This window comes from Lacerta agilis, chromosome 2, assembly GCF_009819535.1.
Source record: "Lacerta agilis isolate rLacAgi1 chromosome 2, rLacAgi1.pri, whole genome shotgun sequence".
NCBI lineage: Eukaryota > Metazoa > Chordata > Lepidosauria > Squamata > Lacertidae > Lacerta > Lacerta agilis.
Genome location: NC_046313.1, coordinates 97,933,121 through 97,950,280, shown reverse-complemented (window position 1 = coordinate 97,950,280; position 17,160 = coordinate 97,933,121). Strand labels below are relative to the sequence as shown.

Below are 17,160 nucleotides of genomic sequence, written 5' to 3'. Positions count from 1 at the left end.
GGCCATACACCTGCATATTAAGTTATAGCAAAACAGAATGGCAACTGAAATATGCTGATCCACCAGCAGGACACTACTTTTTGCATGCCACAGGCTTTGCCAAACTGATGCCCGCCGTATGTTTTGGATTACAGCTCCCTTCATGGGCTGGCTGGGGCTGGTGGGATTTGTAGCCTCAAACTGGAGGACACCAGGTTGGCCTAGAACAAAAAATAATAATAAAAAAATAAAAAATGACACTTGTCATCCATAGTAACTCTCAACCCACCAAATGTTATGCTGAATAATTCCTAGAGGCATAAAACAACAGCATTGCACTCCCTTAAAATAATGGTGTTGGTCCAGGCAGGCCCATGCAGAGCTTGTCTGAGGCCCAGGATATTATTGGCATGACAGCAGAGGTCCAAAAGATCCCTAGCGAGTTCCACCCAGCCAGCTTAGCTCTCTAAGGCCCAGGACAAGTGTACCCAGCTGCCCCACCTTCTGCATGGGCCTGGGTCCAGGAGTCATGATGTCTGAAAGCAAGCACTTGATTGTTGCACTTAAGCCTATGTACAACATCAAGTACATTTTAATGTGGATGATACTTTATGTATTCACTAAAGAAGGGCAGTACAGCCCAACATGCACTGGGACAGGCTGTCGTCTGCTTTGCAGCAGCTTCCATCAAGCTAGCAGATGGCCGAAAGAAGCCACCAGGAGTCTTTACCTGGGAGCTATGGCAGCAGGAAAAAGGGCCTGCTGGCTTGTTCCCAAGTTGGCATTCAGCACCATCAAGTCTGGATGGTTACAGAGATGCACTGCAGCTACCATAACAGCACAACTCAGGTGTCACAAGGCACCAGTGGGGCTACCTTTGGTCCAGCACAACTTCTGGCCCGATTCCGCAGTATAAGGATCATGTTACTCAGAGAGTGCTTGAGCTGTTCTACGATCACCTGCCCCTGCCCATCCATCTGCCTGCTTTCCCCCACGAGCCTGTCTGTTTTCCAACTGTGTCACTCTGCTGCTCAGTAACACCTGCTTGCTTCCAGGTCTCCAGCCCTGGCAATACATTTACTGCACACAGGAGATTGAAAGATATGGTATTTGCTGGAGGTGACCATTGTTTAGGAATGGGCTGAAAATGCCAGAGAGAGTGAAGAGAGTGAAAAAGAAAGATATGCACTCTGCTATAACAACAACAACAACAGTTGCCCTAGCCATTCTGGGCGACTTCCAACAAAATATAGAAACACAGTGAGACATCAAACAATAAAAACTTCCCTATACAGGGCTGCCTTCAGATGTCTTCTGAAAGTTGTAGTTGTTTATCTCCTTGACATGTTTTCTGTCTGTGTTAGGGAGGAAGGGACAGGCGAAGAAGAGGGGACAAAATATTTGTTCCCATTAGATGTGTGACATAAGGCATGTCCAGAATAAGGAAGGATTTGGATTAGATAGGTCTGCATAAGAGGGGATTTACTGTATTGATTGTCACTTCCAAATTTCAGGCCCAATCCTGTTTTGCTTGGGTACCTTCAGTTAAAGTCAGCTGAGGTTCTGTCAGCCCCTAAGAGATATTATATCTTCTCATTTGACCTTTCTACCAAACCATGCCACAGTTCAATTAAAAAGAAAAACATTTTCTTTTAAAGAAGAGTTTGAATGGTGCAGCATTTTCTCTCCCCCCCCCTCAAGTTTTTTTTGGGTGGACTCCCTTTCTTCTCAACCCCCCCCATTTAATCTAAAGTAGGATTAGTGGCCTTTTTATTTTTACAGTCCGTTTTCTTCCTTTTGGTTATACAGTGCAGCAGGGAAAATTCTGCAGCCCTTCTGAGATTTAAGATGTTTGCAAATGTGATGGGCTTTTCAGGTTTTCTGCATTGTCTCTCCCTCTCTCCAAAATATTTGCTTTTACTATAAACTGCACACGCAACAGAGTTAGGCATGTGCATCATCCCCCATTCCCACCACCCATGGCCATTGACCATGCTGACTGGTAATGATGGAAGTTGTAGTCCAAAACATCTGGAGGGCACCAGGTTGGTGAAGGCTGATGCAGACAACACTTAAACTGGCAGATTATATTTAAGAAGGAAAGGTATTCTTCTTGGAACACTATCAGCACATTCCTTTCTTGGAATTGTCAGTGCCACACTTTGTTCAGGATGTGGGGTGAGCAGTTATGTGTAATGTCCCATCTGCCATAGATGTTCCATAAGCGTAACTGCCACCAGAATATCTGTTCAGCTAGAGAAGGGGTTGCTCTGTACAATTTCTTTCTTTATTAATGCCCTGAGCAGCTGGTAGGATAGTAACAGCTGGCAAGCTCTTATTTCCTCAGTACCAAGCATCTTGGACTCTACGATTGGCAGGTGAGGCCCTGTAGCTGGTGCCACCACCGGGGGCTGCCAAATTGTCACCGAGTATATCCAGTGGTGGTTCCCTGGTTGTGGAATATCCTCCCTAGTGAGGTGCACCTGTTTCCACCATGATTAACTTTCAGAAGGAATTTGAAAACATTCTTGTTTACATGGACATTTGATGGCCGAAGAATACTGCCGCTGCCAACCCCAAAATCATTGACCGGAGGAATGTTTTTAAGTGCAACTTCTTTTAGAATGGTTTTGTTTTTAAACTGTGTATCTGTTTGCTGCCCTGGGTTCCTTGGGGGTGAAGGGTAGGATATAAATTCAATAAATAACTATAGCTACTTGTAGTGGAAACTCGCGGAAGATCTTTGTAATCACGAGGAGTCAGGTGGCATATCCTCCTCCCTTTTCCATCCTCAGTCTTGAAATTAGCAAAGTAAAGTTGCTGGTGAGGAAGATACATTTAGTTGAGAACACCTTCAGCTGCCAATGACCTTAGCCAAGCCACATCCAGGTGCCTGACCAGTCGGGAATGGTACCTGATAGCCAGGTGGAATCAATCAAACCTATTAACTATATAAACGAAGGAATGGAGGGGACCGGTTGGGCTTCGCCACAGACCAGGTACCGGGTGCTGTAGGTTTCCTGGCATGAGGGGTCTCTCTCGCCGCTCCTTTGGGGCCCCGGGCAGCAGAAGGGGAGATTGTGCTTGGGCTTTTTATCAGGTATGCTACATTTGTCTGCTGCTGATTGTATCTAGAAATAAAAGCATATTTGTTCTTCTTCCCTTGGTGTGTTCATTGGATCCAGATCCCAAAAGAACCCTGCCCCTTGGTGGAACACTACTCTGCCCGAGAAACGTGAACTACATATCGAGAATTTCACAATTAAAATTTCATCTTCGCCATGAACTCACTAGGGTAGCCTTACACAAGCCACTCACTCTCAGTCTCCCATCTATAATGTGGGTATAATAACATGGGCAATACCTTCGGGTATAGGGGTGCAGGCAGGATACTTGGAACATTCAAAAACACCCTATACAAAGGAAGGGGAGCTCTGGTGAATCATCAGACTGAAGGCCCATCTAGTCAAGCATTGTTTGCAAGAGTAGTTACCGGTAACTCTTCTACCGAAGCTCACACGCAGGGCATGAAGGCAACAGCTCTCACCACCTCACTTGCTTATCACTCAGCAACTGGTAATAATAGATCATTAAGATAAGCCCTGCTAGGTCACGCCACTCTAGTCCAGCATCCTGTTTTCCACTGTGGCCAGTCATAAGCTTCTTGGAAGCCCACGAAGCAAGACATAATGCGTGCAATACACCTCCTGCGTTGTCTGCCCACCAGCAAGTTCTGGTAAGAGCTGTTTGCAGGAAAGTAAAATGCAACCACAATAGAGATACAAGGAACCAAATACGTGTTAAACATGCCAGCTTATTATCCATAGGGTGACTGTACCATTTTGGGTCCAACCTACAGCTTGAACAAGGCTTGATTCTGGTGTTATAGACTTGTAAGAAAAGTATTCATCAGCTTCCTTGTTTGAGGTGCTCAGTGGGAGAACTTCTGCTTAGGCAAGGTGGGGCATACAATTTTTGCTGATCCTCTTACCTCCTCTATTCCATAACCCATACTGTTGTGGAGTATCTCCACCACAACCCTCAGGTGTAGCTTTTTGGGGGTCCAGCCTTTCATAAGCAGAAGTACTTCTGCTTCCCTCACTGGATATAACCCAAGGTGGCTAATCATTTTGTATTATAGCTCATAAACATTAACGTGACAACTTTTCAGGAGAAAAGAAACAGCAGTCTTCTGCTGGGCTACTTGACAATATAATATTTAATTCCAACAGCAATCTCCCTACTCCTCCAAAAAAAGCACAAACCAACCCAGGATTGTCTGATGCCTTCAATCTGCCATTAAAAATATAACCACATTTTCAGACACAGAAAATATGACACTAAACATGTCAGTGAGAGTTTCAAGTAACAGAATAATTGGTCTGATTTCTCAAGCAGCAATTCGGCGACTGTTTACACTGATGCAGCCCCATTAATATACGTGGGTCTGCACCAGTGTAGAAGTGATTAGTGGAACAGTCTCCCCTGGAAAAGAAAACCAATTAACTGTCTTCACCAAATGTCTGCTGGAACACGAAAAGCTGCTTCGATAAAGATCTTTGGGAGCATAAACTCCTACAAGCATGCAAAGCCAAGTGACAAATCTAGGACTTATTTTGTTAAGAGTCTATCTAAAATAAATTAGACTAAGCCCTTCTTAAATTAAATACTTCACAAGGGAATAAACCTTCTGACATACTATAGATAGCAATTTCTTACACAAGTGCAACTCTTCTGCATTTGTCAAGAAAACATTTCCACGATTAATCAACCCCCTTAAACCTTTCTCTTGTCCTTTTCTTGGTAGTGGATGTGCAGTTAAGGATAAGCTGAGAAATGCCTCGGGGCTGGCATGTTGGTGTGACGGGAGCATGTTCTTGAAGCCCCCAAAACAACTGTTCTCCCTTTCACCTTCCCTAAAAATCTACATCAGAGAAACAGACCTCTGATGGCTGATGGGCAGGGATGGTGGAAGTAGCAGTCCAAAACATCTGGGGTGCTGGGGAATAATGATTTATACAGTTCTCATATTAGTGAAACCCCCACCCCTGACCCTCCACCTAGGTGGTCATTTACACATAATCAAAAGAGGACATAAAATCTGCACGTGCGACTTTGCAAATTTAGAAACAGTTACAGTAATTTCAATAGAAATACAGCACATCTCACCATAGTGGGAGAGGCCATGGCTAGGTAATGGGCAATTGCAACGCCCCTGGTCTCCCTTCTTAGGGTTCTTTGCCTTTTAACCAGGTTTAGACCAGGCACTTCTTCAAATAGAAAGCCACCTAATCTTTTCTGGCCCCACTAAGATGGCCCCCAAAAAGAGGACAACGATTTGCATAAAATTTGCATTTGATATTTTATATTTATAGATACAAATTTGGAAATAATTACTGTATTAAACATTAAATAGAAAAGTATCACCACTCACTCTAGTAGGGGAGGGCTGTGAGAAGGTGACAGGTGTGCCAGCTCAGTCTCCTGACTGCAATTTCAAGGCCCCCCTGCTCTCCCTTTTCATGGTTATCTTTAAACCAGTTTGTGCTTCAACGAGAGGAGACCTTGAAACAGACACCCGTCCTCTGACAGCCCTTCAAAGTAGAGGACTGTTCTCTCTAAAGTAGGACATGTAGACGCCCTACCAGATAACTTGGTGTGGCTCTATGCCGCTGATATGCCGTAGTAGCACTGCAAACTTGGGCCCACATGCCTTACATACTTGGAACTGCACACTATGTTCTCTGTCACGACGATACATATTAATAAAGTCAGGATATCAAGAGGCTTTAAGTAATGCCCAAATACCTGAAAAGAGCATGCACATTTTGAGCCGCTCAGGTTGCTTCCAGCCAACCTATTGAGTTTCCATCCTGATTTTTTTGTAGGGAAATTAGACAACAATGGCTATTTAATGGGCATTCATTCTGATTTGTTTGTGGAGACGGCATGTTGTTGTTTTGTCAGACTCAACATTATGGAGACATATTAAAACCGACGAGAAGAATCTCTGTTGTCAATGGATGTGGATCTGCAACATGGCAGTCATTTGTAATAACGAAAGGGACTCCGCCTCCCTTTTCCCAGGCCTATCTCACACAGGTTTCTGAACATTACACTCACCTTGAGATGTTTGGAGTTGTAATGAGAGGCTTCCGCTCGAAGGCAAACTCGGGTGACGTGTTGAAAGTCTCACACTTCCCACCTTAAGAATCCTCTGATAGTTTGCTACACTATCCTAATCACATGGTGCTGTGAATCTTTATTATTAGGTTCACATGGGATGCAGCTTGGGAGGAATTAATTTGTGTGTTTGTGTGGCAGCCGGGAGGCCAATCTTGTGGAGACAATCTAGCCCCCTTTTTCTCTATGCTTGTCTGTCAAAGTACTGGCATTAATCTGCCTGACCAGGGCTGGCCATATTAGTTTAAGAGCAAACACTGCAGAAACTAAAGACTGAACTTCCATTTCAATACTAAATATGGCTAATGAAATATGTTCCCACAAATACAGTGAAAAAGAGCATTCAATTACGAGGGGCAGACAGGAAATATCACATATCACACAAGACTCCTTGAGAGCAAAAACACATGCAGCAGTGTTGGTTTTTTGCTTACAGCAACAGCACCTAACAACACGGTACATGCAGTGCTTTTTTATAGAAAAAAAGTGCTGGTACTCACCATGAAGTTGTTACAGCAGGCGCCACACTTTTAACATTTGAAAATAAAAAGTGCTGGTTCTCTGTACCCTTGAGTACCTCCAGAAAAAAGCACTGGGTTGATGTAATGTTTAGAACTGATCACAGAGCCCTGATTCCATATTCTTTGCATCTAGTGGGGAAGATCACATGCTTACCCAGCTCATGATTCCTTTCCTGCGCTACAAGGTTTTTGTGTGCCCCAAGCCTCATAGCACACATAATGTAACATTTATTTATTTCCACAAAAAACCCTTACATCCTGCCCTTTGCACTGAATCCCAACAATAAAAACAACAAATATTAAAACAAGATGCAATATCAACAATACTATCAGTTACCCGAGATCTAGGCATGCCTCTACATTAAAATGCCTGCCAGGAAACACAGGTCTTTAGCTGGTTCCGAAAGCTGAACAACATTGGTACTAGGGCTGTGGCTCAGTGGTAGAGACTCATGCACTGCATGCAGAAGGCCACAGGTTCAATCTCTGGCATTTCCATTTAGGGCTGGAAATGTTCCCTTCTGAAACCCTGAACAGCAGTTGCCAGTCATTGCAGACACTGACAATATTGAGCTAGATCAGGGGTCAGCAACATTTTTCAGCTGTGGGCCGGTCCACCGTCCCTCAGATCATGTGGTGGGCCGGACTATTTTTTTGGGGGGGGGGAATGAATGAATTCCTATGCCCCCCAAATAACCCAGAGATGCATTTTAAATAAAAGGACACATTCTACTAATGTAAAAACATGCTGATTCCAGGATTGAGAAGGCGATTGGGCCGCATCCGGCCGCTGGGCCTTAGGTTGCCTACCCCAGAGCTAGATGGACCAATGGTCTTGACTGGTTATAAGGCAGCTTCCTATGAAGTTGAACCTCATGGGGAGGGGGAATGCTTTCCATATCTGGAGTGCTGAGAAGGCTCCCTGGGCCTCCCTGAAGGCTGGAACTTCCAACAGGGCCTCAATAGAGAGGCCAATTTGTGCAAACTCCCCCTCCTTCCAAAACAGTGGAAACATCTCTGCACAAACTACCCAAATCATGTTAATTTGTGTGCATGGTGGAGCCGTTCAAACTCAGGATGAATTGTCTCAGGTAAGTCCAACCTGTCGTAGCCAAAAACCAGGACAAACGTCTTCTGGGCCATGCTCCTGGGTGAGTTACATGACCCACATGAGAGTACGGAGCCTAAAAATGGGATATTTCAATTTAATTGGGACAGTTGAGGGATATGATATTGACCAAGCCATTCTCCTTTCTGCTTGTTAATACATTTTCCTTTTGTTCTGAAATCTCATTTTTAGATCCACTTTTACCCTGCATGGAGAAGTGTTTTCTAAGTGGTTCCATCAACAGTTGAGAAATATATATATATATATATATATATATATATATATATATATATATACACACACACACACACACACACACACATACATACACACACACACACACACATCTCGGAAAACATCCAGGCACATACTGTACAGCTGATTGTAAAGTGACAGTGAAATGGTAAGTCAAGTCTCCTGAAAAAGCATAGAGCAGTTAGCATCCCAGTATCATCGGGCCCTATCACTGCATGATTAAGTTCTTACCAGACTTTTCAGTAAGGGCAACCTTCCTGATCCGGTAACTGCCAAGGGCAAGCCAAATACAGAGTCAATCTATGAACATTTAATCTCTGCAGAGAAGGCAGATTAAGTGTATAATTGACCCATATAATCCACATATCATCTCCAGTCAAATGCTTCCTACCTCCGGTTTAGACAGACAGGGGCTCTGCAAAAGAAAGCTATCAGGGCCTGCATATTACCAGGGCTGTGGATTTCATCAAAGTTCGAGATGGCTTTTTAATCACTGATCTCAGAGACTGCTAGACTTAAGCAGATGAACTAGCTGCTAAGCACATCTGTTTTAATCCTTATCTTCTGGTCAGGCAGGCTTGTGTCTTCAAGAAGTACAAGGAGGGGAGGGGGAAAATAAATTAATTTTTGTTTAGATCTTTGCAATCTTGGGAGCTTCGCTGGATGATTTGATTTCTCATATCAAAAGCATGTTGTTGTTGTTTTTTAAGTATTTTTTTTGGGCAAGGGGCAAGATATTGGATTAATCATCTGAGGGGAGGGGAAATGCCATCTGCGCCTTTTGTGGATTCTGCATCAATATCCGAAGATCCACATAGGCACCTGGATTCTCATCTCATTTTTTGGTACTCTGCTGCTACAGAGTAGCAGTCTATAAGAATGCATTCTTCACAATATCAAGAACGATGGTTTTCATTGTGAGATCTATTGGCGATGGACTTTGAAGTCTCTTGAAGCCAAGGGTGGCACAGGGCCAAGCTAGATGCGACACTGATCACATGGTTGGTCTTTGCATGCTTGTGTTGGGCTTTACTATACAGCAGTCATGGGGGACAGAATCTAGAGGAAGATCATGGTATGCAGTGCAGGGGCGAGGAGAGGAAGAGGGGCTTTAACCCTACCCCTGCTATGGTCCGGGTCTGGACCTGGGCCCATGTGCCTATTTGCCTTGGGAGGGAAGCCATGTTGTCACTGTTTGTGTTGCATTTGGATTCTCTCCTTTGAAAGGAACCTGCCAGAGCTCCCCATTACCTTCTGCCCCGGTACTGTAAATCAGGGTTCGTTCACACAATGTAAGAATTACCGGCTACAGGCCTGCATACTGTAAGTACTTGCAGTAATGTGTGAGAGCCATACTTGTTGTTGTTAACTTACATATACCTGGTCAGCTTGCGAGATGGAACAATCCCCCTCTCCCCCGCTGTATGCTGTTCTGGGGATTCTCCCCACCCCCAGCCAATTTCAAGAGGCAGGGGGTTGGGGTACATGAAGGGAGGGGGGGTACAAGCCCCACAGTGCTGTCCTTGCGTGGGATGAAGCTGGTGGAACTAGTTAGCTGAATTCCCAAGAGCTGGTATGGAATTTAATTACACCAAAGCCCACATCTCTTATGTCCCAAGGCAGTCAGATGAGCCATTTGCAAGGGAATGACATCCTGACAGCATTGGTTCTCACTCTATGTCCAACTGCCAGCCAGCCGTTCATTCATTCATTTAACTATTTAGAACTTGCACTTTTCATGAAATATATCAAGACGGCTTACAATAAAAAAATACAATAAAAACAGTCTATAAATAGCACACCAATAAAACTTCAGTAGATACTGGCTGGTTATAAAGAAAAAAATTCCCATTGAGAAGGCCTGTTTAAACAGTGCAGTTTTCAGAAGATGCCTGAAAGAAGGCAGCAACGATTCCTGCCAAACCTTTCCAGGGTGGGTCTTACCAAAATAAAGGTAGTGAAGGCCAACTGGACCCCAGGGGTGTGGGGAACTACCCAAAGTGCCCCATTGGAGGATCTCAGTCAGGGGTCAGCAAACTTTTTCAGCAGGGGGCTGGTCCACTGTCCCTCAGACCTCGTGGGGGGCTGGACTATTTTTTTGGGGGGGGGAGGGGAATTGAACGAATTCCTATGCCCCACAAATAACCCAGAGACACATTTTAAATAAAAGGACACATTCTACTCATGTAAAAACACAATGATTCCCAGACCGTCCGCGGGCCGAATTTAGAAGGCGATTGGGCCGGATCCGGCCCCCGGGGCTTAGTTTGCCTACCCATGATCTCAGTGCTCAAGGTGGAGCATAAGGGATCAGATGCTCCCTAAGGTACTCTGGGCCCAAGTTGTTCAGGGCTTTGTGGATTCATAAACCTGGGCTGGTAGCAAATCTGCAACCGGAGCAGCTCTCTCAGCAGCGGATTATCATGTTGCCAGTAATCTGTTCCTGTGAGCAGTCTAGCAGCTGCATTCTGCAGCAGTTGCAGCTTCTGGACCAGATACAAGGGCAGCCCCACATGAAATCAAGTCCTGAGATTACAGCAATCAAGTCCTGAAATTGCCAATGGGTGGGGCCACTGTGGTCAGCAGGCTGTCATGGCCCCAAAACGGTCACAGCTGGAGTATCAGCATGAGTGGATAAAAAGCACATCACTTGGGCCTCTAATGGATCAAGGAGTAGCCTCAGACTGCACACTTCCTTCAGAGGGAGTGCAACCCATGGGAACATTACCCTGCACCCCAAATTCCCAAGCAAACCCTAGCCACACACAATCATGACTCTCTTATCATTTAAACAACACCACAGGACCCCACTTGGGACAGGTAACACAATGCTACTGTTTCTAGATTACAAGAGATGCTGAAATCACCTCTCAAAAACCCAACAGATGTAAACTGGCCATATAATCTCAAATCAAGAGTTTTAGAACCGACATACAGATAAATCACACACCTCTAGCCGAGAAAACACAAATGTACAATAACAATATTGTGATTCTTTTTCATAACTACAGTACTGGCCCTCTGGCCACCCTTTTAGTACGATGGGACAAAGTAGTCATGTGAAATTTCAGTAAATAACTCCTGGAGGAAAAAATAGCCTTGTTAGCTGCTGATTGTCAGACTAACTTACTAGCCAATCTGTTTCTTTCCCCAGTGACCCTAAGAGAAGATTTTTAAAATGACAATGATGACTTTATTCCACAGTAAACCCGACTAATTTACAGAATAAAGGCGATTAAAATGTAGACCACACAGTAATATTCGGATAATCTCCTGCATACCCCAATATCCACCAGGGAGAATAATTCTGCTATCACGGCTCACATGGGGAAGAGGAACTGGGGAGGTAATGAATACTAAAGCAGTGGCGAATGAATGGCCTCAGGAACAAAAGAAACAGCAAAATTAGCCTTTTGAAAATGTGTTGCCAATAATATTAATAACTTAAAATATTTTTTTTAATAAAAAGTGGAAAATATGTGACAAAGACAAGGAGGAATCCAATGGGAACACCACCTTCAGAAATAAAACAAAACAAAGATGGTGATTTTATTGATTAACACCCCAATTCTATGCATGTTTAATGAGAAAGTAAGCCCTGCTATGTTCAGTGGGGCTTACTCTCAGGGAAATGTCAACAGGATTGAACCCTAAGATGTATTTCATTGTTGTTGAGATTCACTGAAAGTAGGCAGATTTGTGAAAAAGGAGACAGAGCTCCTGCACTTTTAATACATGGGTAGAAGAGGGAATTTCAGAAGGTATAGCTTGCATAATAAGCTGTTCCTGTTAATTTTTCCTCTTCTGCTAGTTGTGTAGAAAGAGCCCTATCCTCTTTTGCATTAGGTCACCCTGAAACAAAGCAGGCAATGCAATACCTTGGAAAGCCCAGGTCAATGTGCTCACTGGGGAGGCTTACCTATTTTAGAGCAGGGATGTTTTTGAGACTCCCAACTCCCACCAGCCCCTGGCAGCATGACCAATGAGTCAGGGTTGATGGGAGTTGTATCCCAACACCAACAACTGGAGGACCACAGGATCTCCACCCATGTTTTACAGAAGGGGTGAGGAACCTGCGGCTCTCCAGATGTTGTTGGACTCCAACTCCCAATAGCCCCAGGAAGTATGGCCAATGGTCAGGGCTGAATGAGAGCTGTAGTCCAGGTCTACAGCTTCCCCACCGGTCTTGCTCTAGGGTGACAAGATAAAAAGGAAGAGTAGGCTTCTGTATCTTTAACAGCTCAGAAATGCTCACAAAGGCTCAAAGTGCACCAGCAGGAAGCCACACAAGGCTGCCTTGTCATAACTGCAGGATGTTAATAGAGCGGCCTGGTTAACAGGGAACGTCAGAACAGCCATGCAAGCTGCATCTCTCTTCAACATGGCTCTTTAAGGTGCAGGAGTTCCCTCCTCTTTTGCAGAATGTTTCCAGATTAAACAGTTATGTTTTTAATCTGAATTTTTCCAGATTAGAAAGAAAAGAATGGCCTGCGTATGCAAACTGTTGTGCGACAGTGGGAAATAGTATGGTTTTTACTAGCCATGGTTTTTAGTGCTATAACCATGTCCTTACACTGGAACTTAAGTTTATATTCTTTGGAGCCGTGTTCCAAATTGGGAGCATGTTACAAATTTAACCCAGTTTTGAACACAGTGTTTGTCTGTGGCTTTGTAATGGAGCCCACCTTGCTTATAGAGGTGTGCTTCCTATGGGGAACCCGATGCAACATTTAAGCCAAACAGATTATTGCTGTGCATTGGCTCCTGTCTGCAAAGACAGGGCCTAAACCCTTTAAAAGCTAGCTTAAGCAGAGAGATGTGACCTTATATAGACCATGGTTTCGACTGAACTGAAATTCAGTTCCGATCAACTATCCGTCTGCTGGGATCTGCACAAAACTGGAAACTGCTCAAAGGGAAGGTTGGCACTGAAAAGAACAGTCCCGGGGAAAATGTACTGCTAATGGAAGAATTTCAGCATAGGCAGGCAGAGCGCTTAGCAGATCTGTAACAGAATGGAAATGACTGCCTCTTTGTCATTGCCAAGTGGATAGGTGATTTGTATTTGACATTTTTTTTATAAAAAATAATAATGCTTGAAATTCTCTTAAGAGGAAAGGAGTCTCTGGAGTGCTTTATGCATGAATGAGGCATTCTCAGTGGATATGGGTCATGCTAGAAGATGTACACAGGAAGATTATTTGACTCCAATTCATGCCACTTGATATAATGTGATAAAACATTTGACATGAGAGATAAGTTCCATTTTAATCTTGGAGAATATTGGGGGGGGGAGAAGGGTGGCGGTGAAAGGAGAGAATTATGCAGTAGGGAAGAGGCTTGGGTGGGAAAAGAAAAATGGGGTGGAGGGGGGGGAAAGATGGGGATCAAGCAGGAGAAGAACTTGTATGGGGTGGAGAGGCAGTGACGATGGGAGAGAAAAGGCTTTTCCTGCCCAATGCAAGCAAGGGAGCATGTAAACAAAGCCCCGGTAGGTCTGAAGGCATTCACATCCAAATGCCAGAATACTGGGTGAGTGGGTGGGTAGAGAAACAGCACAAAACAAATGAGAGCGAGTGAGAGAGAGAAAGAAAGAGCGCCGAGAGGTGCAAAGGGAGAAAAAGGAAGTTGCTTTACAGCCACACAAAACAACGTAAACAGAGATCCAACCTAACAAGTGACTGAAACAGTAATGTCAAGCGCCCGCTGCAAGCGTCAATGCTAGACTGCACAATTGCTAGGACAGAAAATGTGTTGTTGCACAGCAGAAGCAACAGGAAGGCAGAGAAGTCTGTGGACATGCACTCTATGCTATGCAAAATAAAACCTTAAGTTGACACTTGGGAGCTACCGGGAACCACAGCAGCCGTCCTCTTTCAAGGTATTAAACCTCGGTTTTCAGATTTAAAAACCCATAAAAGTTCCACCCAGTATTTCCTAGAGGATCCCAAGTTCTAGTTTTAAAGCATTACAATTGTATTCTATAATGCAAAAATTGGGACTTATCGTTTTTATTTTATTTTTAAAAAAATCATGCTTAGATTTCCTGGAGGGAAAGGTCATTCCCTCCCAACCCTTTCCTTTAATTAAAAAATGGTCTTTCGGTAACGATGCTATCTCAAAGTCAAATTGCACATGCACCCTATCTGACTTCTTCACCTCCCCCCCCCACCTTTTAAAAACAGGACTTTTGGTGATAATAATGACTTGCAGTGCGAATCCTATACATAATCTACTCAGAAGTAAACCCCCTCTGTGTTCAACAGGGCTCACTCCCTGGTAAGGGAGCATAGGATTGCAGCCTAACGCATTTCGGATACGAGATGATACATGTTGATATAAGATGCTTTTATCTAAAAATCTAGAGAGAGAGAAAGAGAGAGAGAGAGAAACCGGGACAAAGTGGATCCGAGTAGAACATTAGAGCAGACAAGAGAACTGAGAGAATTTCAATCAGAAGGAAAAGGAAACTTAAAAAAAATAAAAATAAAAATCTAAAAGTAATCATTTAATCTCAAAATGTGACTTATCCTCCTGTCTCATTTTGCCACATTTTGCAGTTTCTCCTCCTTGGATTCCCCCAAGGCAGAGAAGGCATTTACTTACATCAAATAACCTTTCTATATACATCTCCTCATTGACCTTATCACGCAGGATGTCCTGAGAATGGCGCACGAAGGTCACGTAGGCGTCAGCAACATCCATCCCTGGTTTCTGCATAGAGAAAAGGAGTGGGGCAGGGAGGTGCAGCGGGGGGGGGGGGGGAGGAGGAGAGGAGAGAGAAGGAGGGTGGGGGGGAAAAAACAAAAACACCCAGCATGAAAATGGCATCTTCCCAAGAAAAGCTTATTTATTCATTTGTAAGGATCCTTCCCGCCCCTTCCCGCCATGTGCTCTACTCTCCCTGACACTGTGGCGGAGGTTCCTTTTCCTACCAGAGTATCTGCGACATATTTGGGTGTCAGTTATTGCTTTCTTGCTCGGTAGGCAGCTGAAGCAACACTAAGTGCAGTTTGCACAGCGTAAAAAGATCACCGTGTGCACAGACTAGCTCTCTTTCTCTTTCGCCTGGAGGGAAGCCGCTTAGATGGATATAGACTTTCCCTTGACACTCTTGGTGCCAGGAAGTTCTCTCTTGCAGTGTTTGGTACTATTGACCTAATTAGCAAAGCAACAATTCCTGCTGGGTTCACCCCCCCCCCAACTCTACCCCTTGTGTCCTCTGTACGCAAATCTCCTATTATACGAAGTTAGAAGGCTAACACCCAGCACTTAGTCTCTTTCCCCTAAGGCATTTGAAATAGGTACATGTATATATATATATATTTTTTAAAAGCGCCATCAGAACCACACATTATAAAAAATAATTTGCAGTTTTATCTTTTCTTTCTATACATCTGGTAAGGGCACGAATACTTCGGCAGTGTATTGATTGTAGTGGAAAGTTTAGCAGTCTTTCCCTTGTCAAAAGCTTTGCTGGATCGGGCCCTAAATGCTAAATAGCTACTAAGGCTGCAATCCCGGGTCTGCTGGGACACAGTGGCACTTACTTCTAAGTAAATGTGCATAGGACTCCCCTGTTCAATCTCCAACTTGTCTCAGGAGTTATGTTTTCCCGAAACCAGAACTTCTAAAGCTTGCGGTGTTTGTGATGCTCACGGCACAGTTTGTGTTTCCCTCACAAGATGCAAGCCGTGGAGATAATTTGGGAGAAAATCATCACTAAGTAAGTTCACACTCCTTCATATGTTGGAGTCGAACTTATCTCAGAGGGAACCCATTAAACTGCTGAAACAAGAGTCATTATGAAAGCTGCCACACAAATCTTAAATGTCTGTGGCACATTGGAAGTTTCTTCATAATGGGTGTCATTACTTGGATTACTGTGATTTGCTGCAGATCACAAAGTATCATTTTCTGTATGAGATGTGATTGTCAGCCACTGTAAATTGAAGTTAGTTAACACTTCTCTGTAATTTCCAGGGTGAAAATTAGGACAGTTTGAGAAGCAGTAGGAAGGTAGTTTATAGATATATATATTAAAATAGAAATACAATTATCAAGCAAAGGGCCAATGGTTGGCCCCAGAGCTGCCAGTAACATTTTTAACACCTACTGAAACAATGACAAGGTATTAATTTAAAAAACAATGAGGACAATGTAAACGTGGCGGTTATATTTTTTTCCAAGCAATTTCCCGCAAGTGGATTGTGCCAGCTTTAGGATGCAATAAAAAGTGCTGAAATTCTCCGGTACAAAACAATCATCTTTCCAGAATTAGATGCAGCAATTGTTATCTGGTTGATGCTCAGAGAGCTAAGCTTTTACCTAGAGATAAAACCTCAAAGCTCTCCTGACTGCACAGGTTTGGGGAGTTTCCCCACCACTGAAAGAATTTGCCAGTCAATTGAGATATTGGATGGGTTAGGGGAACAAAGGGAGTGAAGGCATCAACTTAATTGTGAAAAATCAGATTGCAATAGTCCCCTTGTAGAACATAATGAGTCCCACTCTTCAGGATCCCACTAAGTGGTGAGACCGGGATGGCGAGAAGGAAGGTGCCTCCATAGGGTCTCCTCCTACATTATTTTCCCCTTCTTGGTTTCCTCTGCAAGGAAGGGAGTTGGGGAGGGTATCCCATTTAGCTGCTGTGAAATCTCTTTTTCATTTCAGCTCGCCATGCTCAGCTGCTTTCTTCAACATTCCCACATGCCTACCTGCTCTGCCTGGCTGTTCAACAAAGGTGCTGGATTCGCCTTCATTTGAGGTTTTATACAGACATTCTTTAGCTGTGACTCCTGCATTACAGAGGGTTGGACTGGATGACCCTTGGGACCCCATCCAACTCTACAGTTCTGTGATTCTATGTCCCACCTGTAGTTTCTGCAATCACATCGTTTGATGCTGCACTGGTTCAGAGATTGGCAATCCCTTATAGCTGAAAGCAGATATCAAATCTATAGGTGTTGTTGGAATCTGATGTTAACGTACCTGAGCCATGGGGGGCAGGTGTTTTCCTAATACCCTGAGGCCCTTCTTCATGTGCTCCCTCCATGAGAGGGGCCATGAGAAGTCTGAAGGGTAGCAGCATGAGAAATCGTGTCCTCCCTCAAA

The 17,160-nt window shown here is 44.0% G+C and overlaps 1 protein-coding gene across 1 annotated transcript in view; it reads right to left on the bottom strand.

Annotated features, from left to right (window-relative positions):
• CADPS (calcium dependent secretion activator) overlaps positions 1 to 17,160 on the bottom strand; it is a 337,985-nt gene that overhangs the window by 27,127 nt on the left and 293,698 nt on the right. Inside the window, 1 exon segment of the mRNA XM_033141314.1 lies at positions 14,653 to 14,760. Within this exon segment, the coding sequence (XP_032997205.1) occupies positions 14,653 to 14,760 (108 nt within the window).